Consider the following 27,901-nt stretch of genomic DNA (forward strand, 5'->3'; position numbering starts at 1 on the left):
ACAATTGGGGCTTTTTTTTCCAAGCGCTCCAATTGAAATCGCCTTCCTTGCAGCTCCCAATCACTTGGCTACAGGATTTTGGCCGGATAAACATGCACGATGCTAGGATTTTATGAGACAGTCCTTGCACAGCAGGAAGAGGACGTCCGTCACCTGAATCGTCTCATGGCAGCAACAAGGTCGCTTCTGATCAGCGATTAGCGCTATAACCGCTGCCCTGAAATGCTCCAAGTAGTCCCCTGGTTTCTCCAATGCCCAAGTATGCTCCTAGAATCTGATTTTGTCAGAGGTTTCTGTTAGAGGTCACAGATTTGCGCGAACTAATCTTTCGCAAATAAACGCTAATTGCACTTATCTATCGTAGTTTTGCAGCCGCAACATTCTACTGATAAGTTCTGAGGGAACGAGAAAAGCCACAAAAATCTAGTTTCTAATCTCGTTTTTCTTTTTAATTTCTAGTCGTTTCCAATCTGGTTTCTTCCCAAGTTCGAATAAAAATCTTAGTTTATCAGAAATCTGTCTCAGTAGCAGTAAACAAGCAGCAATGACATAAGCAGCCACGATGCTCACGACTTTTTTTACATTCAACATACACGTTTTCCAAAGCAGATTTGAAAATATAAGATACACATTATTTTAAACCTTGCGCTTTTTCTACAGAAAAGCCATTGGTTGCTTCCGTTGCTAGACACAGATCATCACACCTGTTTTATGCGAGCCACGTTTCCCAACAACGACGATCTGAATGAGAAAGGCTTCGTAAGTCATTCATTACCAATTCACACGCTACCTCGTAGAAGCCGTCGCAGACCATTGAAGTTTCAAGGGAAGTCCTTAGAAATTCCTTTTAAACCACAAAAATTTGATGCCAATTTTATCTGAAGATTATTATGCATGTGTCTTCGACTGCACTTCCCTGAAAATGAGCATCCCCGATAAGTTATTCCTTGCTTTTGAATTGGCCATCCGAAAAAGAAGAGCAAGTGAAAAATTATTTACTTTCTTCGCTACTTATTTAAAACCCATGAAGGTTGCTGAAACCCATGAAGGTTGTTGAATCATCTGCTCTGACGAAAGTTCCTATGAAAATGTGAGAAAGTGAAAAAAGAGATAACCTCTTCTCCTACTAGAATTGGTAAATAAATTTGGTAAATATCAAGTTGTATGCTTAGCCAGCATTGGGTGTGTATTCGAATTTTGCAAAGAGTTGTTTGCTTTTCCCGCATTCATAGGTAGCATTTCGAAAAGTATGTTTGGCATAGACAAAGTCTAGGAACAGTAATCACCACCACAGCTGCCTTTTTTTCTAAATTTACTTTCAGACATGCATGGTGGTAATAATCTCAACTGGATCAAATTGGCTTTGCACTTCGCTCAGGCAAATATTCACATATTTTCTGAGTATTCGTTTTCTAACGTTTAAAAGCAATCCCGAGAGCCAATTGTAGATGACACCTCTGCTCACATCCACCTTTTTTCCAAGAGAACATGAGTTCAACGCAGCCGTGAGATACCAAATCACGCTTGGAACACTCGATCTATGCATGACCACCTGTTACGAAGAGAGTGACTGCACCTTCGTCAAATACGATGAGGCTAGGTTTTGTTGACTTATTTTCGAAAAAAAAGCACTGCCGGGTTCTCTTCATCCACTTGAACTTTAGGGTGCATGCACGATCTACGTCGATGGGACTGACGTGCAACCACCCAGTGATAGAGTGTTTGAAATAAATCGCAGCCTAGCAGATTCCACATGTGAATGCAAGATACCGACACCAAAAGAAGTGGCGGTCAAGAGGATTGCAGCCAAGCCCAGCGATAACAGCAAGTCATGCCGTGGATTCCCAGATGCTCTTACTAGTGTTTATATATACATAAATGAGCATAACAACTTTTTCTATTCAACTGACTCTTCCGGATTCCTTCCAAGAGGAGCAGGACCCAGTTATAAGTAAGGTTTAAAAAATTTCGAAATTCCTTTACACTCATTCTTGTTAATTGTCCTTACAGTTACTAGAAAGCGAATTGTCAGCTTTTTCTACCTCACCTATTTTTAGTTAAGGGTTGAAAGAAGGAGAAATGTGAAGAAAAACTAATATTAAAGACTATTTCCAACAAAAGAAAAAGAAAACAATGGAAAAACAGGAGAATTTCTTGTAGAGTGTTCATTTTATTCTTTGCATATCCTCAATAGATACGGTAATTCTTCGACAGATACGATAATTTCACGCGAATGCATCTTTTTTTTTGTTTTTCCTCATAACTTGACTCGATATTCCTCCAATCACTTCACCTAAACGTCAATCGATTCGCTACGACTGGGTCAATCATTCCGGCTTATTCTGACCACCGCAAAACTTTCATGGGAACATCTGCTTTCTAAATTACCAACGGATTCAAATTATTGGGTCAGACACTGAAATAAAGGGTGCCCGGAGTTCGGAGAGGAAGTTTCAAACTTCACCAGTTCAAATGAGTTTAATATTATTCGACAGATGTTTTTGTCGTCAGTGAAACCACTTCACTCACTGCTTCACTTACGTCAAATATGCAAATGTTCTCTAAGAGTCACTGAAACCAGGCATTTGTAAAAACAGTAGAATTTTTCTCTCATTTTGGTTCGATGAAATCCAAAATTCAACTCCCGTAGTTTGGTGATTTTGATGTCTCATCTTAGAGAGGAGAAAGGGTAAAAATTGAAAGAAATAGAAATATACCAACTTTCTGAACTGAAACACTTAGCATATATCGTAGAAGGCCATTCAGAGGTTCGAATAAGCAATGAAATAGAGCAATGTTGAGTGCTTAATTTCAGAAAAGCATCGCACTTACAAAGAACCCCAGGAATCAGAATATTGTCGAAAATAAATACTTCTTAGATGAAATCCTGCACTAAATCTTTACTAGTTAGGAAAACAGATCCTTTAGTCAACTTGTTTGAATTGTGTTACATCATCCATGTTCAGAAAAATTTAAAACTCTCTAAAAAGGATTCGAAAGGGGTTACCAAAATGTTCACGATAACGCCTATTTTACGAATATGTATTTGACTGTAAATTTACGTTTCTCGCATTTTGTTTGCACCGAACACCATGTATCTTCAAGGTGCAATTATCTCAGAGTCTGATCTAACAATTTGTAGCCGCTGGTAATTTAGAAAATAAGTGTTTTCATAGGAGTTTTTCAATGTACAAAATAAGACAATCTAGACACATCTCGTCATAACAACTCGCATGATGTTCACAGGTAATGATATAGAGCGATGTGAATTAAGTTATAAAGAAAAAGCGCAGAAGAAAAAAAACGCACATCCGTCCCTCCATAGCTTACTTTATGATTTCTGTTTTCTGACCAAGAATTACTGCACCTACTATACACTTTCGTAGGGCGGGTGTGGAGCAGTCGGTTAGAGGTCCGTTGTAGCCACACGGTCGAGGGTTCGAAACCGCCCTAGTGCAAACCAAGCCTTTCATCCCTCCGGGATCGATAAATTGGTAACAGACTTGTCTGGGAGGACAAAAACACTGACTTGATCATCGGCTGGCCCCCGCAAGTCATTGTATAGGCCAACACGCGTTCCAAAACCTCAACGATTACGAATTCCAGTAAAACGCGTTGGTGCATCCCAAGTGGATTGATACGCCACTGACTTTCATACACTTTCCACTTGAAATCCGCTTTTTAGCGTGAAGATGCGCTAAATATTCTTCGAAAAAATACCAAAGCCAAAGATTTTTCCGAAGAATTTTTCCCCCATGCTCATTCATCGATCCAGAACTTAAGAAATAGACGCCTCGCAATTTTGTGCTTATTATTTATTTATTTATTTATTTATTCGCATACACAGATAGTGCACCAAAAAGAAAAAAAAAACACATTTGTCAGGATAGTTAAGAAAAAGTCGGCAAACTCATTGTCAGTGGGGCCTGACGCAGTCCTTTTCGTGGCGGAAACATGTCGTTCTCCTATTCCAGAAAGTGAAGAGTCCTCTCATGACATCTACTCCCCTAATCCAGAACGCCTCAAAATTAACGGTTTGTTTAACATATCGGGATACGAACAACTTAGCCCCAGAAGGAGCACGTTGCAAACAGTACTAACTTCTTATCGACTTATTTGTTGTCTTAAAAAAATAGTTGGAAAATCGTTCAGGATTTTACTTACGACGAATCCAGAACCACAATGCACAGCTGTGCCTGTATTTGTCCGAGCTAGTGAGTTAATTATCTCTATTTTCGAGATTGAATGCATTTGAGGCACTTGATGCTAAATGTCAGAGATTTCTAGAGAAGATCCTAGAAAGATTAATAGAAATAGCTGCATGGCAGCAACCAGGAAAGCTTGAGTAGTCAATTATTCTCAAAACCAAAACTGAGCTTTTTTTTAAGAAAGATTGCTACTATTACTATTACTACTAAGAAGAAGAACCACAGAGGACTTGTTGTGAGAAAGTAATGTAGGTCAGCCAGTCACAATGCTGTGTTCACGAGTTTTTTGATAATCGCTACACTACAGATATTTTCACCAGAAAAAAATTATCCTAAAGTGTTGTACAGGGCTACGGATACGCGTCGGCACTGCTGTTTTGGATTTCAGAAGTGAGCGCCATCGTGTCGTTACTATTAATTGGTGTTGCTGTGAATTGTAGGATTTCTAATACAAAACAAAGGAAAAATTCGAAAAAAAAAAACTTTCAAGATTATCAAGACATACTCAAATTTCATTCAGAGCATAAACACTTACAGACTTAACGAGAAAATGAGTGAAAAATGCTTTTTAGAACCATGTTTGAGTTTTCACATCTGCAAATCGAAAGCGGTCGTTGTTGTATTTCCGTCTATCTACGGATTCTCTTTACAACTTTATCTTTATCTTTACAATTCTTCATTTTTCTATGACAATAGGAGGGAAGAGAGCAGTTCAACGACCTGAGACTTCTTTCAGATCATCGACGACTGTTCTTTGGTAACGTTTACAACACCACCGGCTACTACTTCCTCAACGGCTACGCGTATGCGGAGTACTGTGTGTGCAGTTCAGGAGAATGTTGTGGACAGTGGAAGATTCAACAATTTTACGATCCGCAATATGGAAACTTTCGATATATGACTGACTCGATCTCGTTCTCGTTGTCGCTCGTCGTTAAGCAGCCTTTTTTCGTTGTAAGTGAAGAGTTGGTCAGTTAAACTCAGTAAACATTCTCTATCTGTTTGTTAAATGTTCCTCTGATCGTGGTTCTCTTACGATCTCTATAAATTATTTCCATATTCGGAATTTTTGTTTTTTTCGTGCACAACAGCGAGCTTATTGTGCCCCAGAATCCACTTTTAATCTGCCACCATGTTTACAAATTGATAAACAACTGGATTCAAAAAAAAACAACCGACAAAAGTCACACGTTCACAAATGTGTTCTGAGGATTTGATCTTTTTGGAGAATTCATTTTAACATGAGAAAAAAAAACTTTTTTCTAATGTTCAACAAAAAATTTCAAATCACATGAGCAGCGTTCCATCTCGCCAAAAAAAATTGTAGGAAATTATATTAATTGAAATTATGTTGAAAAAATTTGCACCTATAGATTGCTCGAAACTGCAACCACTAAGCAGAGAACACCGCAATTTACCTGCACCGTCTGGATTTGACCTAATTTGATTTGAAACCCTGGTGCAACCGTCTGCCAATAAATTGAGCTGACTTCGCGATAGCTTTATCGCATGGGCGAGAGTTGGACGGCTTAGCTAGACGCGAAAGAAGTCCACAATGCTAACCAATGACTGGAACAAAAAGAAAAAAATTATAACTTTCAAAACTCAAAAGCAGGAAAAAAAAAGAATTGCGGAATCTTCTATGCTTCTTGAACACTGAGCGTGTTCATACTTTTACGATGAAGAGAAAGAGGAAGTCAACAGAAGTCAATCGCATGGTTTTAGAACATCAAGGCGCTTATATAACACGAACAGCAAAACAACTGAATCTACCTGCAGTCAGTCTACGATATCATGAGAATTAAAACTCAAAAACGCTTTTTTTGAGACTGGGAAACGTTTCAATACCAGGAGTAAGGACAGACAGGAAAAACAATTTTTTACATCGATATGGGTGTCAGTAGAGGCAGATCGAGCGATCTGTAACAAAATGGAACCAACAGAAAAGAAAATCCTCAATTTAAATTTAAATTAATTAATTAAAATAAAAAATAAATTAAAAATTGAAAAAAAATAAAATAAAAATTAAAAATTAAATAAATTTTAAATAATAAATAATCTACATTTGAAGATTTGATCAAAACACTTCTTTTTTTCGCCGTCCATCCGGAAGAAAATCAAAACGCATTCGTATTAAACGACAAATATTTTAAAAAAAAACCTGAAGCTACGAAGCTCCCACCACGAATGCAACAGCTATCATAAATCGTACAAAACTAGACAAGTCAGTTCGTTTCGAAAAGACTTGAGCGAAAAAGGAGATAAACCTAAGTGGCAGAAAACCAGAGGGCAACTCGTTGTGGTTTAACCACTGGCTTCACGTGAAGCTGCAAAAAGTGTAGAGGGAACAAAAAAATATCAAAACCTATTGAAAAAAAAAACTTAGAATGGTAAAGGAAACAGACTAGAAAACAGTGCTGCACGAATTCATGTGTTCTTCACAAAAGATACGATAAACTTAAAAAAACCTGAAGCTACGAAGCTCCCACCACCTTACGTTACACTGAGCTTTGTGGTTTTGCAACACGGTTTTCAAGTTTTTTTTTTCAAAATTTTGTTTATATTCTGATTTTGTTGACAGTTTAGTGGTCACAATCTGACTCAATACCCACTTCAGAAATAAAATAAACGCAGACGTGAGTTCAGCTTTAATTTCTTCGTAGAATGGCATAAATTTCACTAAAAAATCGCTATAAAAAAAATCTTCGCTAAAAAATCTAGACTCATGAACGTTGCTTCTAGAGAAGGTTACTGTTCAGATTAGGTTAGTGAACAGTGAATATGCCGTTTGAGTTCCAAGTGAATTTTATTCGATCCGATTGAAAACGCAAAATGGCCGTGCACAGTATCGTTCCGACCAATCTGCGGTAAACGTCGAAGCGGAATGTACTCGTTTTACCTCACCCCTCATGCAAGAAACAACCCATCAACGGTGTGACAGTGGTGTGCACACCGCCACCAATGTTGAAGGCTTTGTCGCAAATTCTGTAGTCGTTTACGCAAAACCACACCATAATCTAAGCCATAAATTAAAATTTCCGGCCGCACTAAATAGTTTTAACAGCGGTCCTGTATTTTTCGAGAAAAGGTGCAGCTCAAATACCTACTCAGATACTTACTTAGATGGCCCGCCTTCACTGGACGTGCAGGCCCCATCTTCTCTTCCACTCGTTTCGTTCCCTCGCCATTGTCATCCAAGATGTTCTCAAGTTTTGTGAGTGACATTGACGAGGTCCTTGAGCCGTATACAGCTGAGCTCTCATCTATCCTTGTAGAGAACACGTCACTCCATCTCGTTGGCGGTCTCCTTCAAGGGCGTTTAGCATCTCTTGGGATCCACTCTAGCGTTCTTTTAGTCCATCTATCGTCGATTCTTATTATGATGTGACCGGCTCATCTATGTTTTGCTTTCGATACATATTCCGCTGGGCGCGAAGATGGGACATTCCTCTTAAGTCGGAACTGCGAAGACCGGCTAGGTGTTGTATGCGCCGGTTAAACTTCAGATGGTATCTCCCAAGAGCTCTGTCAGTAGTCGTAAGTTGCTTCCTAGACGTGACAGCAGTGCTTGCACACGTCTCCGTTGCGTAACAGAGCGCTGGAAGAACTGTCGAGTCGAACAGATGGGTGTGAAGATCTTGGTCCGTCAGTTAGTCCGTAGCTTCCCTGACGGCCGTGTCCCGTCTTCGCTCAGCAAGGCTGCTAGCGCAATATTATATTCGCGAAGATCCGCAAAGATCCTCCTGCAGCGCTTTTCTGCAGCTAATGTTTGCAACTAAGCGCTCAATGTGCGATGCATTCGGATCAAGCGTCAGAGCCCTTCTTCTTTCCCACAATTCCGTGGTGCTCTTCGAAATTCGATCCAAGTTTGTCGTGCGCGGCATCCAGGCACACTCAGCACAAGCTCGTAATCCTCTGAGCAGCATCTCGTAGTCCACGTTTGGGTCCTCCTCGATGTGCCAATCACCTTGGGACAAGGATTCCTCGAGTACGCAATCGTCGTAGACGACTTCTTTTCTCCTTCGTTGCCGATAGCAGATGTTCTTTTCCATCGTGTGGCTAAGTCGTATTTTCGCACGAAGGAGACGGTGATCAGAACCACTACAAAAGAATGGTACTACTGAGACGTCAAGTAGACACCACCTCCGGTTGGCTGGTACGTGGTCGATCTCCGCACGAGTCTATTGGGCGATTCCCATGTCCACCGACGATGATCCTTTTTCACGAAAAGAGAGTTCCTATAAAAGATCGAGCGGCGGACAACAGCCCGGCGAGACGATTGCCATTTTCATTCTGGTCCCCTAGTCCAAATCTTCCAATCCTGTATTCCTCTTCTGTGGTCTTTCCTAGTTTTGCATTGAAATCTCCGACAACGAATTTGCAGAAGGACTTCTCGTTGTGGATTACTTCCTCCAGCTCCTCGTAAAACGCTACCAATTTGGATTCATCAGCTGCTGATGTTGGTGAATAGCAGCTGCTGGTACTGATGGTTTTTTAGCGCAGAGGGCGGAGGCGAAGAATGGCCAGACGAGGTGACAGGATCTCAAGATGGACGACAGATGGGTGCACAACAAGGCCAACACCGCCTACATTTCGCGACGGAAGCTTCTCTCCACGAATTCGTCATTCGACTAGTGTACCGTCATTCATCTGTCGTACGTCGCTCGCACTTGGTCTCCTGCAGTGCAATCACGTGAAATTTGATACGCTCTGCAGCTCTGAGAAGGGAATGCACGTCAGCGTCTGTGGACACTGTTCTCGCGTTGCAGGTACACAGTCTCCATGGCGAGTCGTGCTTGGTCCAGAATCGAAGACATCCTGAGCAACCTGAGATTTGATCACCTCTGACCGGTCGCCATACCGTCCGACGTCTGAGACGGCAGGGCCCACTGGGCAGGGTACTGAGGCAATGAATATGCTAGACTGGCAAAGAGACTTTTACCCAAACTAAGCAGCTCTGCCAAGGCGAGTTTAGCTTTCACCACAGGTGACCGCCCCACCTATATGGGTCAGGGAGCCATCTTGCGATATTTTGCCAAGACGGTGGTGAATCTTAGCAGTGGTTTACTCTTAGCTAGGCTTCCGATTCCGAGAAGTCGGAATGTCTTATATGTCAAATTCCTCCTCAGCTTGGGAGACTCTGCCGGAGGGCGAACCTCCGCTGTACATCGCAGTTCAACGCCCAGAGTCACCTCCACGCCACTATGAAGCGGTAAGCCGTTGTGGAGGCAGTTCAAATAAGGAATTGATGATTCGTGTTTTGTTCGTGTTTGAAGAACTGGGAAAAAGGCAGGTCCATCTCTTTCAGTTTTATTTTTTAACTTTCTTGCGGCTACACATCACATGAGGATGAGTTCGTGGCTCACCTTACGACGATTGGATACACAGATACCTGTAGTTCTGTATTTTGTCGTCATCGAAAACAGAAAAGAATTCTCCTCAGCTGAACTACAACGTGTTGCCAAAACTTATCAAAATCGTACATTATTTTCATTTTCTACCGTATGATACGTTTCTACGCAAACGTATTCTTCCTAGATAACTGCAAGAACCATAGAAATCAGAAGGTTATCGAAAATAAATATTTCTCTGATAAAATCCCGCACTCAATGTTTTCTTGTTGGATAAACAGGTCAGGCATGTTAATAGATATGAAATGTGTCACATCCGCCATCTTCAGAAAAATTTTGAACTCTCTAATAAAGGATGAAAAGGATAAGGGTTTTGGTGTCAATCAATCCGCTTGGGATGCGCCCCATGATCACTTCAATTCAGAATCCTTTGAGGTTAACGAACGTGTAACTGGCCCACACAACGACTTGCGGTGGTTAGCCGATGCGGCAAGTCACTGTTTTCCCCAGACAATTCTGGTACCAATTTATCGATTCCGGAGGGATGAAGGGCTTGGTGAGCACTAGGGCAGATTCGAAACTTCAATCAATCATGCAGGAAGCGGAACCTCTAACCACTGCACCACTCCCGCCCCTCTCTAATATGCATACAAATGGAGTACCAAAATGTTCACCACAGTGCCTATTTCACGAAAATTTAACCATAAACTTACGTTTCTCGCATTCGGTTTGCACGAAATGTCATAGATCTTCGAGGCGCAATAATTTCATAGTCCGATTCAATATTTGTAAGCATGTGGTAATTTATTTTTTTTTCGAAAATAGGTGTTTTCATAAAAGTTTTTTAACCCCGAAAAAAAGTAGATAGATAGATCTCGTTAAAGCGAGTCTATCGATGTCCACAATTAATAATATTGAGCAACATGAATCAGATTATGAAGAAAAAAACGAAAACCCGCTTCTTTTCGTTTTCTTGTGAAGAATTATTTTGCCTACTGTAGAGAATAGGGTAGTGTTTTCACATCTGCAAATCTAAAGCTGTCGTTATTACATTTCCGTCACTTCGTAAATTATCTTCACAACTTCATCTTTATCTTTACAATTTTTGCAATTTTTCTGTTACAGAAGGAACAAAGAGATCAGTTCAAGGATGGATTTGTATCAGGTCACCGTCGGCCGTGTTTTTTTTTGCAAAAGTCTAAAGCAATACTGAACACAGTACTTTCTCAATCCCTACGTGTATGCAAAGCACCCACCACTGTTTTACTTGTCCAGTTCAGGAGAGTGTTGTGGAACATAGAAGTCTCAAGGATAAGACATTCAGGAAGAAATCTTTTTTGCCCCCCCCCCCCTCCCCTCCAAACTTAAAGGCATCACCCAACGAATCTGAGGTGATATCGCAAACGAGCAGTAATATCGTACACAACCATGATGTTTACGACTTCTTTTCATTCAACATATACATTTTCTAAAGCAGATTTGAAAATATAAGACACACATCATTTAAAGCCTTTCATCTCTTTCACGCAAGAGCAATTGGATGTTTCGGTTGCTATCCACAGACCATAACAGCCGTTTTATGGGAGCCACGTTTCTGAAGAACGAAAGTCTGAACGACCAAGGTTCTTTCAGTCAATCACCACTCATTAAAACGCTACCTTGCAGAAGCCTCTTCATAGATCATTAAAGTTCCACACAAAGTCTTTAGAAATTTCTTCCAGACCGTAAAAATTAAGCCTATCAAAAGCTATCAAAAGCTGTTTGTATGTGTTCGTATGTGAGCCCGCATCGACGGTACCTTGAAAATGAGCATCCCTCATAAAGTGATCCCCTGCATTTGACTTGGCTGTGTGAAAAAGTTGACCAAGTGAAAAACCTGCTTTTTCTTTCATTATTATTTGCTTACATCCGAATTTTTTTCTGTACCAATGGAGATTGCTTATCTTTCTATCATGGAATTGGTATCCATATTTCATTTTACTCCCATTTGCACTGACGAAAGTTCACATGAATTTATTCATAAGAACTTCGTAAACGAGATCCTTTGCGTTGGATCTGTTGCATAATTGCTGATTCGGCTCACTTTTTGCTACGTTTCTGTACACAAAACGTAAGAGTGCTATGCTAAAAACTTGTCGATTGTCAGTGTGAAGCAAGAGCCAACATTCTCAAACAGTCCTTACTGCGGTCGATGTTTCAGCGCTGTCGCCTTCGTCACAGCGTGGAAAGTCAGAACATTTACATCATATCTTCTCAGATGTTTCATTCAGAACAAGTAATCACCCCTTAAAGGCATTACCCCGCGAATCTGAGGTGGTACGGATTTCAGGTGGAGTATTCGTGTACGGGAGCGTAGATTATGGGGACAAAGGTGATTCTGTCCATCTAAAATACGGCTTCGAGCGCTCCGGTTCGCTATTTTCTACAGCGATTTCGATTGAAGCGCGCCAGCAATGTGCACGCGCCGCATCTTCCGCACCGTTTTTTTCTTAATAAATTTCCGGGTCATTTTTTACGGTAGTTAGAAAAAAATGGACGGAATCACCCCTCTCCATAATCTACTATCCCGTATAAGAATACCCCACCTGAAATCCGTACCACCTCAGATTCGTGGGGTGATGTCTTTAAGATTTTACACTCGGAATCATGAACTAAAAGAGTAGATACCGCTGTTCTTAACTAAGGTGCTGCATTGCTGTGATGTTCGCGGATCTTCGGTGGTGGAATCGTTTTGCTAATACTAATTGGGATGCGACTCGCATATGACCCAGAAGATCAGAGCTAGCTGTTTGGTCACGGCTATGCGCTCTTCCTTTCTATTCATTTTTGGACGTCTGCATTTATCCAAACGCCTCTACTGCAAGCCATGATTTCGAGTTCCTACACACATCGAAGCATCTACGCAGAAACGTTTCATGGCAGCATTTTGATGGAATTGTCCGCGATGAGCTCCGAGAGGGGTTGCTGCATTCAAGTGTTTCGTCCCGTTAAGATGTTCTTTAACACGAAAACAAAGTGGTCGTCTTGCTTGGCTGGGGTATTGTTCCCCACAAGTGTTGCACGAAATTAGATAGACTACACCAGAGACCATGGCCGGCCTACTTGCTGAATTGTGATATGCGCATCCTAATTAGTATCAATGATACCACCACGAGTAGATCTGCTAACATTACAGGAACGTGGATACTGAGGTAAGCACAACGATTTGGACTCTTTTGGTTCATGGTTCCAAGTATAATACCTTGGGGGATGATTACCTGTTCTAGCACTCAGAGGATGTGTTGCAAATATTCTGACCTTCAGACTATGACGAAGGCAACTACGCAGAAACCTTAGCTGTGATAGAGACTGTTAGCAATCTTGGCTATTCCCACAAAGCGATGATCGACAAGTTAAAGGAAGGTCAAACTTTTATGGCCTAGTTGAATTTTCTAGAAAATTCAACTACGCCATAAAATACGATTCACACCTTACAGGACATTTTTAAACTCCAGGAGAAGAAAGAAAGAGAAAACCTATTGTTTGCACTTGAAGTTTGTTCACCACGTGCAGATAGCAATCAGACTCGTATACGCGGCCTCTCGACTCGTATACGTGTTCGTAAGCTTAGCCGAAATTCACAATTACTCATTGAAATTGGTGCAGAAATCTTTGCTTTTTTCGCCTTCATAGGTAGCACTTCGAAAAGTGTGTTTGGCATTGACAAAGTCTGGGAGTAGTAAACACCACTACGGCTATCTATTTTTTAATCTAAATTTAGTTTTGGACATGCACAGTGGTAGCAGCATCATCTGGATCAAACTGGCTTTGCACCTCACACAGGCAATTATACGCCTATTTTTTGAGTATCCGTTTTCTAACGTTTAAAAACAATTTCAAGAGCTAATTGTAGATGACACCTATGCTCACGTCCACCTTTTTTCCAAGAGAACATGAGTTCAAAGCAGCTGAAAAATACCAAATTACGCTTGGAACACTCGATCTATGTATGACCGCCTGCTACAAAGAGAATGACTGCACTTTCGTCAAATACGAAGAGGCTAGGGTTTGTTGATTTATTTTCAAAAAAATACAACCGGATCCTCTTCGTCCTCTTGAACTTTAGGGCGCATGCACAATCTACATCGATGGGACTGACGTGCAGCCACCCAGTGATACAGTGTATGAAATAAATCGCAACCTAACAGATTCCTCATGTGAATGCAAGATACCGACACCAACAGAAGTGACGTTCAAGAGCATTGAAGCCAAGCCCACCGACAGCAGCAAGTCGTGCAATGGAATCCCAGATGCAGTGACTGCTGTTTATGTATATTTCAAAGGGGATTTGCGCCTCTATTCGACTGACCCTTCCGAATTGATTCGAGGAGAGCCCGTTTTGAAGTGAAGTTCATTAAAAGTTCCGAAACTCCCATCCTTTCATCTTTGTTAATTGTTCTTATAGTAGTTCTTATAGTTATAGTAGTATAGTAGTTCTTATAGTGTTCTCTGTTTTTTCTCTCTCTCCCGTTTGTGGTGAAGAATGAAAAGAAGTATAGTAGAGGAGAGGAAAATGAGTTAGGTGTGTTCCCAGGCAAAATTACTTCCCATGGAGTTGTTGTTTCTTCTATATATCATTTACAGTTTTCTAGCTTAACATTTCCGATTTGCCCACTTTTGAGACCGCGAATGGGTGATACATCAAACTTCAAACTCTGTCCTCTCTAAAGTAGGAGATCCGATCGCGCACCCGGGATACATTCCAGAAAGACCTGAGTCAAAAGACTGATAATGTGATACACCTTTATCGTTTTTTTTTTATTTTATGGCATAAAATCGAGCCAAATACTCTTCTACAAAATAGCAAAACAAGAGATATTTCCGAAGAATTTCTCTCCCATACTTACCTTTCGACCAATGCTAAGAGCTTAGACGTCTCGGAGTTTTGTCTTTGTTATAGTAAACGTGCCAGCTTCTTATGGAGTTATATGTCTTATGTCCTTATGTCTTAAAAGAAAGACTGACAGTTTGTTCAGGCTTATACTTACGAGTTATCCGGAACCACAATGCACAGCTGTACCTGTATTTATTCGAGCTGGTGAGTCAATTTTCTTTCCTTTCGTGGTAGAATGCATCCGCATAATTGAAAGCACTTCACGGAATATGTTAGAGGTTTTTAGAAAAATCCTAGAAAGAATCGTAGATGAAGCTGCGTTTCATCAATAGGGAAGCTTCAATCAATGAACTGATATCGAAATTAGAACTGAAAGCGTTTTTATTAGGTTGTTCGGATGTTTGTTCGGATAACTTTCGACTCAAACTTTCAAACATCACAAAATTTTTATAACAAGTCTTTATTCCAAACAATATTCTCAACAACTATCAACAACGCTTCGCCATCGATCATCTGGATGCCGTCGTCAAAGAATTTGGTTGGCTGTGAGTCGAAGTATGATGCGACCCAAGATCGGACTTCGTCGATATTGTTGAACTTTTTCTCCGACAATCCGTGATGCATCGATCGAATTAGATGGTATTCTGAAGGAGCCAAGTCCGGACTATACGGCGGATGCGGCAAAACTGTCCAGCCCAACTCTTCGATTTTTCGATTTACGGATAGCTTTATTTTCATCACTCAGCTTATGAGGAACCCATTTGCCGCACCGATTTGTCTTCCCGATTGTATGTAAATGTTCGTCAATTGTCGAATTCGAACATCCGAATCCCTGGGCAAGTTTTCTTGTAGTTTGTGTCGGATCAGACTCGATCGCCTTCTTCAGTAATTCGTCGTCTACAACTTGAGGACGACGTCGGTGTTCTTCGTCTTCTAAGCTCTCATTTCCATTTTCAAAGCGTTGAAACCATTTGTGGCATTGACTTCGCGAAATCACATCTTCAATAAAATAGAAATTAAAAAAATAAATTAAAAAAAAAATAAATAAATGAAGTAAAAAAATTATTTTTATGAAATAAAAAATTTTTATGAAATAAAAAAACATTGCAGAAATCAAGAATAAACAAAAAAGAAAGTAAAATATACAGGAAAACGCCAGGAACAAAATGGAACCAAAACTGTCCAAATCGTTGTTCGAAATTCGTAAAGTTTCGAAAGTCTCGTTTATATCCGAACAACCTAATAGATTACTCCTTTTATCTGCTTCCATGTATCACAGAGGACTTGCTGTAATAAAGTAATGTAAAGCAAGTCAGTCAGTGAAGTTGGTTGGAGGGGAAGGAGGTCGTAAGGGCAATACTAAATGAATGATAACATGATAACTAGGACAAAATATTACGCAGTATTAGACAGTTACATACACTATAAAATACCAGTCTGAATGTCCGGCTAAAGCCGGACTTCAAACTTTCGGTGGTCTTAGCTTCGCTCCCCTTGACTGATCAATGAAAGTTAATAGTAGTGGTGTTTTCTATGAAATTAGATTTGTGTTTTTTAACAACGCTTTCCTTCTCTTCTTTATATTATAAGTTAAGGCGAAAGATTACGGAATTTCCCTTCTAAACGCGTCAATTCTACATTTGGAGAATATTCGACCATCAGCTACAAACACTCCTTCAATGCCAGAATAATATAGATACAATTTGAAAGCATTACTCGAAGTATGAGTGTTCCTCCTGATTTCTCCCAAAAGTTATTACAAAATGATGTCTCAACGTAGAATGACGTGAAAGACATCATCATAGTGATAAAGATAACGTTCCACGTCAGATCACATAAACATCTTGCTACTATTTAAGCATCCGTTTGCATGCGTGTTTCCACTTTCTGAGAACGGCATGCTACAAACGTGAGGCGAACAAAGAAGGAAATAGGCACGCGGAGGAGTCATAAAGGTGAAAAGTAAAGCGCCCAGTGGTCACAGCTATGAAAAGGCTCCAACCATTTATCTTTTGCGTCATGCACCCTAAGCTATTGCGCACCAATGACCGGGTCCACCGACGCCGGTGGATCTGTCGCACCCCATATTATAGCAATCTGGCGCCGGCGCACCAATCTGACGCCGTTGAACCCGTCGCTTCCGCTTCTATAGGTATCTGACGCCGGTGGCCCGTCGCCCCCCCTCCTTTTTTTTTTGAATTTCGTGACTGAAACACACACACACACATACACACACACACACACACACACACACACACACACACACACACACACGACAGAATAAGCCCGTTATTATATATCATGATTGCAAAAGATGGTGTTGCTTTGATGAGTTATTTAATGGTCGCCAAACTATAGGCATTTTGACCATATATGCTACATGTAAAAAATTGACCAGAGATGTTGCATGTAGTTTATATGTTACGGATATGCCTAAGCAGTGCTGTTTGAGATTTCAGAAGAGGGCGGATTACTGTTAATTAATTGCTGCGAATATTAGGATTTCTAGAGAATACAAAGCTAAAGGAAACTTCGCCGAAAAAAAACTCTCAAGATCATCAAGTTGTGCTCAAATTTCATCCAAAGCAATAACACTTTACAGGATTAAAGAGAGAAAAAAGTGAGAGCTGTCCAATACTTGTTTGATTTTTCACATCACTGCTAATCGAAAATGGTCACTGCTACATTTCCGTCACTCCTAGGGTCATCAGGTCCCGTCTAATGGGATCTTTCCATCAGTGGGGCGCATCCCAAGCGGATTGATTAACGTCAACAACTTCATCCTTTATCCTTTATGTTTTCTTGTTATGCTAACGAGGTTTAGGTGAAACTTTAATATTGGCTTGATGTTTCGACAACTTCGTATTTATCAGAGGCCTGAAAATGATTCGAGGTCTTCGATACCAAGAATATCCCACAAAACACCTCCCTCCTCGCCAGGCTTTGATATGTTCCTAAGTACACTGCAATGCAATACCTTCAAAAGGAAAACAAACTGGTCTCACCGACTAGCAGGGTTGGTGAACCACCGCATTCTTAAAGATTGTCAGCAAGCCGAATGAGATCTACGCACTGTGCAGTAGTGGTATCTGGATGCTGTTAAAAAGCTGCATATGGTACATTCTTGTAGCTCACAGAATGTTACGAATGCAAGAAGTCATTGGTAATTGATAAGCACTCATTTTTGTTACTCATGGCTGGATTCCTAACGGAAATCCAGAATGCTTCCAATATCTTAAAAACGTCAGAACAATAATAAAGCTTTACCTAAACCTCATTGCCATAACAAGAAAACATAAATTACGTATAGTTTCAAGCGTAGGACAGTAGGGGAGCACCAACATTTTGTTTTGAAAATGTATAGCGTGTTGACAATGAGACAATGAGACTTCGTAGGTAAATTTGCAGCAGTTTAAAAGTGGACTCAACAAAATTTATTTACCAAAAAAGCTCACATTCTGTGCACATTGTTATGTCTGGAAGATCGCGAATAACTTCGTTATAAGAGGTCCTAGACAAATATTTAGGAAGATTTTTAGATAAGAAGGTTTGCCTTTCAAAACAGACACATCACTGTTTTTCCAGCCTCTAGTCTCTTGGGAATTTTGATGGGACAATATTAAAAATTTTCCGACTTTTTTTGAATTTGTCTCATCTAAATCTCAAAGGAATCAGACGTTTCGGTAAGGAAAAACTTTGCACATAGAGATATCGTTAGTCCCTCCATCCGGATATATAGGTAATGTCTTAAAATGCTGTCCTATTTTCCTGGAACTGGAAAACTCCATAAAATCCCAATTTTGGCTAGCGCGGCGAAAAGTGTATGATCTTGAATCAATAACTCAGAGTAACTTAGCGCGAAGCAAATCATCTTTAAGCATTTTACATCCCAGATTTCCTCCATCAAATCTTGCATCGTTGGATTTCCCGACCCCTCCCCCACCGTTTTTCCAAAATTTTGATGGGACAAATATGCAATTTTTCCCATCTTGGTCCTACCAAAATTCCTCAAAGATTGGAAGGAGGGAAGAAACGATGTCTGTTTTGAAGGGTAAACCTTCTTATCTAAAAAGCTTACTAATATATTTCTCTCAGTCCTTTTATCACGAAGTTAATTGCAATCCTTCAAACCTAACAATGTGCATAAGCTAAGCTTTTTCAGTTATTCTGCTGAACTCTACGTGGAATTAAATCGTCCATTTTTCTAAGTGGGTTCAAGATTCTCACCCTTTTGCAAAAACTCGAATCAACCGGGTGTCAAACCTGCTTTGAAGGTGCAAAATGTTGATTTTTTCGTTTTTTTTTCAACGTTCCTCTGCAATTCAACCTATGCACCTGACTCTTCTCTTTTTTTGTCGTATTATGTTCTTTAATCAGTATATAAAGACATTTAATAGATTTTAGAATAAAAATTGAATAGAATAAAAATTTTTATATTTCAACACTAATATTTCAACCAGATTTTAGTAAATTTGCTTCTTCTTCTACTGCTTGGTATTTCTTCTTTTGGCTTTTGTCATCTAGTGATTTCCTCATTTCTCAGTTGTTACCTGCTTAATTTTCTTCTCAATTTTTCTTCTTCGAAACACATGAAATTATCAATATTTGAAATTTGATCGTGTACCATCATCGCGGCTGACAATGGCCACTCTATAGATTATCTTTACAACCTTATTCTTACAGTTTTTACGAATTTTCTTTGACCACTTAGGACAGAAGGAGGGAAGGGAGCAGTTTAAGAATGGGCTTCTATCAGATCATCGCCGGCTGTTCTTTGGTAGCGTGTACAACACTACCGGCTACGAATTCCTCAACGCCTACGCGTATGCGGAGCGCTGTGTGTGCAGTTCAGGACAATGTTGTGGAGCACTGGAGATTAAAGAATATGTCTCTAATGGAGGAAATTATCTTTATGAGGATTACGCACAGCTGCCACGCTCTGACGTTCAACAGACCTTTTTCATTGCACATCAAGAGTTAGCCGCTTATACTCAATAAAGCTTCTCTATTTGTTGGTAAATTGTTTCTTCAATCATGCTTCTCTTACGTACTTAAAATAATCTAAGTTCAAAATTTCCAAGGAAATAATTTCGTGTATAACAGCGATCTAAGTCTCCATTTTTCATCTGTCACCATGTTTACAAACTGATCTAAAAACTAGACTAAAAAAAAAACTAAAAAAAAAAAACTCTAAAAACTAAAATAAATCGTCAAAAGTACCAGTACATGCTCAAATGTGCTCTTAGAATTTGATTTTGTTGGTGGTTTCGTCTGAACATGGGCCAACTATCTTTTCTCCAATGTTCAATAATTACACTGATCCATCACAGCTCTGAGTCTAAAATGTTCTGCCGCACAAGAATATACGGTTTGTTTCCCAAATTCGAGAAATAATCTCAGATAACGTGAGAAGCGCGTTCGCTGTTATGAGAAACGTTCCATTTTGCCAAAAAAAAAACTTCCCATACCGTTACAGATTGTTTTAGTTAAGCCAATTTACTACTAGGCTGGGTAGGTGATAGCACTTGCTTAGCATGCGACTAAGCAGAGGACATTGCAGTTTAACTGCACCGTCTGAACTCGAGTTGAACTACAGCGATAGTGCCAGCATCTGGCGATATGTTCAACTAACCTCGCAAGCGCTTCATCATACGGCTGAGGGTTGGACGACTTAAAGGCAGCCTACCACGAATCTGGGGTGGTACGGATATCAGGTGGAGTATCCGTATACAGGATTGTAAATTATGGAGAGCGGAGTGATTCCACTCAACTCTCCCTGAAGAACTGCAAGCAGACGGCCTCTGAATGCTGTTTTGTACGCCTTCTATTGCAGCGCGCCACCCTTGCGTGCTTAGCGTCCCTTACTGACCATCCGGGCTGTCCGAGTTGGTTTTCGACGAATCGCAGGGCGAAGGCGGCGCAAAGGGTGGTTGTAATCGATGGCGAGGGAGAGATGAGTGAAACCACCCCTGTGTCCATAATATACGACCCCATATGCGGATACTCCACCTTAAATCCACACCACCTCAGATTGGTGGTATGCTGCCTTTAGTTAGAGATTTAAGCAGCAAAAACTAACAGACAATGACTGGAACAAAAAGAAAAGATAACGTTCAAAACTCAGATGCTGAAGAAAATGAATTGCCGAAGGTTCTCTGTTGCTTCAACACTGAATGAACCTTACTTTACGAAGAAGAGAAAGAGGAAGTCAGCGAAAGCCAATCGCGTGGTTTCATTACATCAACGAGCTTATATCACAGGAGGCATGGTTTAAAAACCTCTTTTAGATGGTAGAAAACGTTTCATTACGAAATCCAAATCGCCTCTCTTGCAGCTCCCAATCACTTGGTTGCAGGACTTTGGCCGAATAGACATGCAGGATGCAAGGATTTTATGAGACGGTTCTTGCACAGCAGGAACAGGAAGTTTAAAACACAGCGCAAAAACAATTTTTAACATCGATAGGTAGGATCACATTCAGAAAAAAATGAGCTATGTGTAAAAAGTGCAACCAGCAGAGATTAGACACCTCACTTAAAAGTTTGAAAAAAAAAATATTCTTCTTTCTCAGTCTATCTGGAAGCAGCCGAAACATATTCATATTAAACAATAATCATTAAACAATGGAACTGGATACCGTATAGGCTGGAGCAACAATGCTTCTGCCAAGAGTGTAGCGACTTCATCTCGTAATCTCAATCTTCCTGCTTTCCATCATGAGAACTTCAATGGTCGCTTCCGATGCAAGCGTGCGTGCGCTACAGGAAGTACAGATCGTCATACTGGTCCATTTCTGTTTCGATAGCCCGCCTTTCCAGGCGCTCTCACTCTAGGCTTCCCTGCGGAGTCAGGAGGTTTTTTCTCACTATCAAGCTCCCATATAAAGTAAAGTTAAAGTTAAAGTTTCTGGCGTTAATCAATCCGCTTGGGATGCGCCCCCACGTTCACTTCAATTCAGAATCGTTTGAGGTTTACGAACGTGTATCTGGCCCATACAATGACTTGCGGTGGCTAGCCGATGTATCAAGTCAGTGCTTTTATCCTCCCAGACAAGTCTGGTACCAATTTATCGACCCCGGAGGGATGAAAGGCTTGGTGAGCACTAGGGCGGATTCGAACCTCCGATCGATCGTGCAGGAAGCGGAACCTCTAACCGCTACACCACACCCACCCCAGCTCCCATATAACTTTTAAAAACATGGGCAGGTTTCCGGCCTCTAGTTCCATGGCTTTCAGAAGAACGTTGCTTTCTGCTGGAGCACACAATTGGGGCTTCTTTTCAAGCGCTCCAATTGAAATCGCCTCCCTTGCAGCTCCCAATCACTTGGCTACAGGATTTTGGCCGGATAAACATGCACGATGCTAGGATTTTATAAGACAGTCCTTGCACAGCAGGAAGAGGACGTCCGTCACCTGAATCGTCTCATGGCAGCAACAAGGTCGCTTTTGATCAGCGATTAGCGCCATAACCGCTGCCCTGGAATGCTCCAAGTAGTCCCCTGGTTTCTCCAATGCCCAAATATGCTCCTAGAATCTGATTTTGTCAGAGGTTTCTGTTAGAGGTCACAGATTTGCGCGAACTAATCTTTCGCAAATAAACGCTAATTGCATTTATCCATCGAAGTTTCGCAACCGGAACATTCTAATGATAAGTTCTGAAGGAACGAGAAAAGCCACAAAATCTAGTTTCTTATCTCGTTTTTCTTTTTAATTTCTAATCGTTTCCAATCTGGTTTCTTCCCCAGTTCGGATAAAAATCTTAGTTTATCAGAAATCTGTCTCAGTAGCAGTAAACAAGCAGCAATGACATAAGCAGCCACGATGCTCACGACTTTTTTACATTCAACATACGCATTTTCCAAAGCAGATTTGGAAATATAAGATACACATTATTTGAAACCTTGCATCTCTTCTACACAAGAGCCATTGGTTGCTTCCGTTGCTATCCACAGACCATAACACCTGTTTTATGCGAGCCACGTTTCCCAACAACGACGGTCTGAATGGGAAAGGCTTCGTAAGTCATTCATTACCAATTCATACGCTACCTTGTAGAAGCCCCGTCGCAGACCATTGAAGTTTTAAGGGAAGCTTTTAGAAATTTCTTCCAACCCATAAAAATTTGATGTCTTTTTTTATCAGAAGATATTATGCATGTGCAACCCCCGTCCGACTGCACTTTCTTGAGCTGCTTTGACGGAAGTTCCTATGAAATTGTTCAACTTCGTGAATAAGATGTTTTGCGTCAGACTCATAATTGTTAATTCAATTCATTTTTCGCTTAGTTTCTGAACACGACAAGAAAGTAGAAAAATCCCCTCCCTGATCTTTTTAGGACTTATACGGACCCATTACAGTGCGTTTTTAAATGTGAGAAGGTGAAAAAAGAGATGACCTCTTCTCCTACTAGAATTGGTAAATAAATTTGGTAAATATCAAGTTCTTTGTATGCTATGTATGCTTAGCCAGCATTAGGTGTCTATTTGAATTTCGCAGAGAATTTGCTTTGCTTTTCCCGCATTCATAGGTAGCATTTCGAAAACTATGTTTGGCATAGACAAAGTTTAGGAATAGTAACCACCACCACAGCTTCCTTTTTTTCTAAATTTACTTTCAGACATGCATGGTGGTAGTATCCTCAACTGGATCAAACTGGCTTTGCACCTCGCACAGGCAATTATACGCCTATTTTTTTGAGTATCCGTTTTCTAACGTTTAAAAACAATCTCAAGAGCTAACTGTAGATGACACCTCTGCTCACGTCCACCTTTTTTCCAAGAGAACATGAGTTCAACGCAGCTGAAAAATACCAAATCACGCTTGGAACACTCGATCTGTGCATGAGCGCCTGCTACGAAGAGAATGATTGCACCTTCGTCAAATACGATGAGGCTAGGTTTTGTTGACTTATTTTCGAAAAAAAAAACAGCCGGGTTCTCTTCATCCACTTGAACTTTAGGGTGTATGCACGATCTACATCGATGGGACTGACGTGCAACTACCCAGTGATAGAGTGTTTGAAATAAATCGCAACCTAACAGATCCCTCATGTGAATGCAAGATATCGACACCAAAAGAAATGGCGTTCAAGAGGATTGCAGCCAAGACCAGAGATACAAGACTTTGCAGAGAGACGCCAAATGATGTGACTGCTGTCTATGAATACGTAAAGGATTCCCTCCGCTTCTATTCAACTGATTCTTCCGGATTCCTTCCAGGAGGAACAAGACCCAATTACAAGTAAAGTTTATAAATTTTGAAATATCGTTCCAGTATTTTTGTTAACAGTTCTTACAGCTACTAAAAAAAGAATTACCTTTTTTAGTTTCCCCCTCCTACTTTGTGATAAAGATTAAGCTTTCCAGTTCTTCTAGCTAAATTAACACTTCTATTTTCCGGACTTTCGAGTGTTCTAGTAGGTAATACGTTTAGCTTTCAGCTCCGTCCTCTCTAAAGTGGGAGAGGGGATCGCGCACCCCGGGAACATATTTGCAAGACTGGAGTCAAAAGATTACTCATTGATATATCTTTGTTATTTTTTTTGTTATAGTAGCTTTGCCATTGTTATAGTAAAAAGGTTAATTTCCTATCGAATTATTTCGAAAATGACTGCCAGTTTGTTTAGGTTCCTATTTACGAGGAATCCGGAACCACAATGCACGGCTGTACCTGTATTTGTTCGAGCTAGTGAGTTTTTTTCCCTTTCCTTTCGTGGTAGAATGCATCCGCATGTTTGAAGCACTCTAGTGCAGTATGTCAGAGATTTTTAGGAAAGATCCTAGAAAGATTCGTAGATATAACTGCACTTCATCAATAGGGAGCGCTCAGTTAATGAATTGATATCAAGACCAGAACTGAGATCTTTTTTGGGTTATTCCTACTATTATCTACTTCTACGTATCATGCAGAAGATTTGCTGCAATAAAGTAACGTAAAATAAGTCAGTTAATGAAAAGAGAAGTGTCATTTGATGATAGCTGGACCATAAACATTTTAATTGAGAAAAAATTGTCCCAAGGTGTTGTACAAATCACCGGATAAAGGGAAGCAGTGCTGTTTTAGATTTCAGAAGTGAGCGCCATTGTATCGTTATTATTAATTTAGGTTGCTGTGAATACTAGGACTTCTAAGACAAAATTAGACAAAACTTCGAAGAAAAAACTCTCATAATTATCAATGTACCAGCCTGAACGTCTGGCTGAAGCCGAACTTGAGGCTTTTTTGGTGTTCCCCTCGCTCGCCTTCACCGATCAATAAGAAATAACAGTAGCGACATTTTTGGAAAATTTGCTTTTTTCTATCAACGCTCTCTTCAATTTTTTTTACGAAAAGTTTAAGCGTGGATGTAAGATTTTATGGTTTTTCCCTAAGCGCGTCAGTTCTACATTTGGAGAACAATCAAACTTAATTTTACATCTATATTTCTCTCAAATCTCCGCAATTTGGAAGCATTATTCAAAGTATGAGTCTCCTCCGTTCTCAGCTATTAGCAAAGAATGATGTGCTAACACGGAGTAACGTGAATATCGCTATCGTAGTGATAAAAATAGCGTTCTACGTCAGATCGCGTGCACTGTTGGCTACTATGTATTGTATTTAAGCAGCCGCTCGCACGCGTGTTTCCTCCTTTTGAAAAAAGGATGTTAGCAGCGTTAGGGAGACATGCTGGGAAATAAATATGTGAAGGAACCATAGAATCCCATTCTACCGCGTTGGAGCTCTCGCGCACCAGTGCCACCCCATGGGACCCGTCGCACCCCTTTTTACAGCTATCTATCTCAGGGACACGAATTCGGCGCCGTAGGACCCGTCTCGCCCAATTTTACCGAATTAATGCTCCAGCGCACCAAACCGACGTCATATTCGGTATCCGTCTCTCTCTCTTTGGGATTTCTTGGCCGAGACACACATATACGTAGATACAAGCACGTGACAGAATGAGCTTGTTATTATATAATATGATAGTTTGCAAATTTGGAAGTATACATTCACGTAAAAGTTTATTTATCCTCACTAATATATGAGGGAAAGTAACTTCCCTCATCAAAGACAACATAGATTGCTACATAAATTTGGACAATGGATAAAAGGTAGAGTGCTCGTCTGTCAGCTGCATGGCGGTGGTTCGGTGCCTCACCGAGGCTTAGTTTTGCATCATTGTGGAGTATTTTCGTGACACACAGACAGACAAACAAACACACACACGTACTAAGCGCGTTATTCTATAACACGAAATGCTCAGATTTCATTCAAAGCAACAACACTTTACAAGCCTAACGAAAAAAGTGGGAAGTGTTCAAAAGTTGTTCAATTTCTCACAACCGCAGATCGAAAACTGTCACCGTTGCATTTCCATCACTCCATAAATTATCTTTGTGCCTTCATCTTTATCTTTACAATTTTTACAACTTTTCTATGATGATAGTACAAAGATAGCATCTCAAGAATGGACTTCTATCAGATCACCGCCGGTTGTTCTTTGGGGACGTGTACAACACCACCGGCTACTACTTCCTTAATGGCTACGTGTATGCGGAGAGTTGTCGCTGCATTTCGGGGGAGTGTTGTGGAACGGTGAAATTTGAAGAACGTATCTTTGATGGAAAAACCTTTTTATATCAGAGTAACTTAGGGTTGCCCTTTTCCGACCTTAATCAGAGCTTTTTCATGACAAGTCAAGAATTTCTCGTTTGGACTCAATAAAGTTTTTTCCATATTTGTATCTTTTTTCCATGCCATTTGTAAATCTGTTCATCCGATCATCCTTCTCTCACGTCATCCAGATAATATAAGTTCAAAATTTTCATTCTTCTCATGTTTGAAGCGGACTTAGTCTGCTTCAGAATCTATTTCTAACCTGTCACAATGCTTTCTAACAGGCAAAAATGAGACTCGAAAAGGACAACCGCCGATAGTCGCGCACAAGTTCGCTCCTAGGATTTGATTTTGTTGGAGATTTCGTCTCAACGTGGAGCAACTCATCATCTTCTAATGCAATACAATTATATTTATCCAACACTGGTTCCGTGGCTGGAATGTTCTGTTGACAACTGGTGTTGAGAAAAGTGCTCGATTATACGGTTTGACTCCTAAATTTAGGTAAAAATCTCAGATTACGTGAGAAGAGCGTTCATTAAAATGAGAAGCGCTCCATGTCGTCAGAAATTTAGCCATATGGTTACGGATTGTGTCGGATAAGCCGGCTTCAGCTTCTTCGCACTCGACTAAGCAAAAAGACACAACAGTCCAATCGTACCGCCTGAATTAGACCTATTTTAAATTGAAGCAATAGCGCTACAATCTAGCGATAAGTTGAACTGAATTTCCAAGAGCTTTATCACATGGGCAAGAGTTGGACGGCTTGGCTAGAGGTGAAAGGAGTCAAAATGGTGGCCAATGATTGGAACAAAAAGAGAGTACATATATAACGTCTAATACTCGGAAGCAGAAAGAAATGAATTGCGGAACCTTCTTTGCTTCTTGAACACTGAGCAAGTTCCTACTTTACGATGGAGAGAAAGAGGAAGTTAGCAGAAGTCAGTCACGTGGTATTTTGATTTTAAGGCGTTTATGTAACACAAACACCAGATCAACTAACTCTAGCCACAGCCTTTCCACGACACCTCTAGAAATACGACCAAAAAATATCTTTTTAAGCAAGAAACGTTTCAATATCGTAAAAATTCACCGAGAAACCAATCTGTAACATCGATAGATAGAAGTGTTTTCAGTAAAATAGGGAAATGTAATATAGGTAAAAATAATATGATAATGGTGCCGCATATACAAGTCTGATTGTAACGGGCTCGTGGTGGCCCTGCCTTTACTAAACGCAATCAAGCATCTGAGTATACGCCTTGGGATCGTACGAGTTATATAACTTGTATTGTTATATGGCGCACGTTTCCCAAGCAATGCAAAAAGTTGTCGTCGTCTAGCACACTGTCAAAGTCCATATCTCATAGGTCAGATGTCTAAAGAGAAAATATAATCTTTGGCTACAAACAACCGTTCCGTAACGCTGAACTGCCGCTCTGTCCAGACTGCTGCGACAACTGTATGCGGTGTTTCCTGCATTGCAGAAAACGCGTCAGATATTGAAGCTGTCATCAGCATCAAAAAATACACCATATATTCCGGCGATGGTGATAAGAAGAAAGTAGAAGGTTGCGCGGTAGCTGCGAGGAAGGCTACAATAACCTGGTCCAACTTGGCTCAACGTCGTCAAAAAGCGCCTTTGTACGACTGCGGAATAGCAGAGGATAGAAACTCTGGGTCATAAGCGCTTACGCGCCTAGACCGCCGAAGACTATCACAAGGACGCTTTCTGTGGTGAACTCAACACGTTGATATCCAAGACACCCACCCAGCAGACAGTTGTCTTCAGAGCTGATACGAACACAAAGACGGTACGCGAACAACAGTACGATGAAAATGGAAGATGAAACTATCCCAGCCAGCAAGCAAGT

At 40.5% G+C, this 27,901-nt stretch overlaps 6 protein-coding genes across 10 annotated transcripts; 3 read left to right on the forward strand and 3 right to left on the reverse strand.

The window, feature by feature from the left end:
* Nucleotides 1-1,324: 1,324 nt before the first annotated feature.
* Nucleotides 1,325-13,946, forward strand: RB195_012846 (uncharacterized protein; the record flags this gene model as incomplete). 3 transcript variants are annotated; one of them, XM_064202410.1, is made up of 6 exons in its annotated part: nucleotides 1,449-1,595; nucleotides 1,665-1,951; nucleotides 8,707-8,863; nucleotides 9,283-9,420; nucleotides 13,452-13,604; nucleotides 13,665-13,946. In XM_064202410.1, the coding sequence occupies 6 exons, from the start codon at nucleotides 1,449-1,451 to the stop codon at nucleotides 13,944-13,946; spliced, it is 1,164 nt and encodes a 387-aa protein (XP_064058292.1). The 3 variants fall into 3 exon arrangements, with proteins under 3 accessions (XP_064058291.1, XP_064058292.1, XP_064058295.1); XM_064202411.1 differs by lacking the exons at nucleotides 8,707-8,863; nucleotides 9,283-9,420; nucleotides 13,452-13,604; nucleotides 13,665-13,946 and adding an exon at nucleotides 1,325-1,378 and having other exon boundaries at nucleotides 1,665-1,955; XM_064202412.1 differs by lacking the exons at nucleotides 1,449-1,595; nucleotides 1,665-1,951; nucleotides 8,707-8,863; nucleotides 9,283-9,420.
* Nucleotides 7,922-8,260, reverse strand: RB195_012847 (uncharacterized protein; the record flags this gene model as incomplete). Its single annotated transcript, XM_064202413.1, has 1 exon — nucleotides 7,922-8,260. The coding sequence occupies one exon, from the start codon at nucleotides 8,258-8,260 to the stop codon at nucleotides 7,922-7,924; it is 339 nt and encodes a 112-aa protein (XP_064058293.1).
* RB195_012848 (uncharacterized protein) lies at nucleotides 8,728-9,030 on the forward strand (the record flags this gene model as incomplete). The annotated part of the gene is made up of 1 exon (XM_064202414.1): nucleotides 8,728-9,030. The coding sequence occupies one exon, from the start codon at nucleotides 8,728-8,730 to the stop codon at nucleotides 9,028-9,030; it is 303 nt and encodes a 100-aa protein (XP_064058294.1).
* Nucleotides 13,947-14,531: 585 nt separating the features above from the next.
* On the reverse strand, nucleotides 14,532-15,170 carry RB195_012849 (uncharacterized protein; the record flags this gene model as incomplete). 2 transcript variants are annotated; one of them, XM_064202415.1, is made up of 3 exons in its annotated part: nucleotides 14,532-14,545; nucleotides 14,619-14,725; nucleotides 14,887-15,056. In XM_064202415.1, 3 exons carry the CDS (start codon nucleotides 15,054-15,056, stop codon nucleotides 14,532-14,534), a joined length of 291 nt encoding a protein of 96 aa, XP_064058296.1. The 2 variants fall into 2 exon arrangements, with proteins under 2 accessions (XP_064058296.1, XP_064058297.1); XM_064202416.1 differs by lacking the exons at nucleotides 14,532-14,545; nucleotides 14,619-14,725 and having other exon boundaries at nucleotides 14,880-15,170.
* Nucleotides 15,097-18,968, reverse strand: RB195_012850 (uncharacterized protein; the record flags this gene model as incomplete). The annotated part of the gene is made up of 2 exons (XM_064202417.1): nucleotides 15,097-15,431; nucleotides 18,890-18,968. The coding sequence occupies 2 exons, from the start codon at nucleotides 18,966-18,968 to the stop codon at nucleotides 15,097-15,099; spliced, it is 414 nt and encodes a 137-aa protein (XP_064058298.1).
* A 4,083-nt stretch (nucleotides 18,969-23,051) lies between these two features.
* RB195_012851 (uncharacterized protein) lies at nucleotides 23,052-27,877 on the forward strand (the record flags this gene model as incomplete). 2 transcript variants are annotated; one of them, XM_064202419.1, is made up of 8 exons in its annotated part: nucleotides 23,052-23,105; nucleotides 23,177-23,323; nucleotides 23,392-23,672; nucleotides 23,872-23,934; nucleotides 24,058-24,119; nucleotides 25,894-26,006; nucleotides 27,475-27,606; nucleotides 27,731-27,877. In XM_064202419.1, 8 exons carry the CDS (start codon nucleotides 23,052-23,054, stop codon nucleotides 27,875-27,877), a joined length of 999 nt encoding a protein of 332 aa, XP_064058299.1. The 2 variants fall into 2 exon arrangements, with proteins under 2 accessions (XP_064058299.1, XP_064058300.1); XM_064202418.1 differs by lacking the exons at nucleotides 25,894-26,006; nucleotides 27,731-27,877 and having other exon boundaries at nucleotides 23,872-24,009; nucleotides 27,515-27,714.
* Between the last annotated feature and the right edge of the window lie 24 nt (nucleotides 27,878-27,901).

The sequence above is a fragment of the Necator americanus genome, chromosome V, assembly GCF_031761385.1.
Source record: "Necator americanus strain Aroian chromosome V, whole genome shotgun sequence".
Taxonomy (NCBI): Eukaryota; Metazoa; Nematoda; class Chromadorea; order Rhabditida; family Ancylostomatidae; genus Necator; species Necator americanus.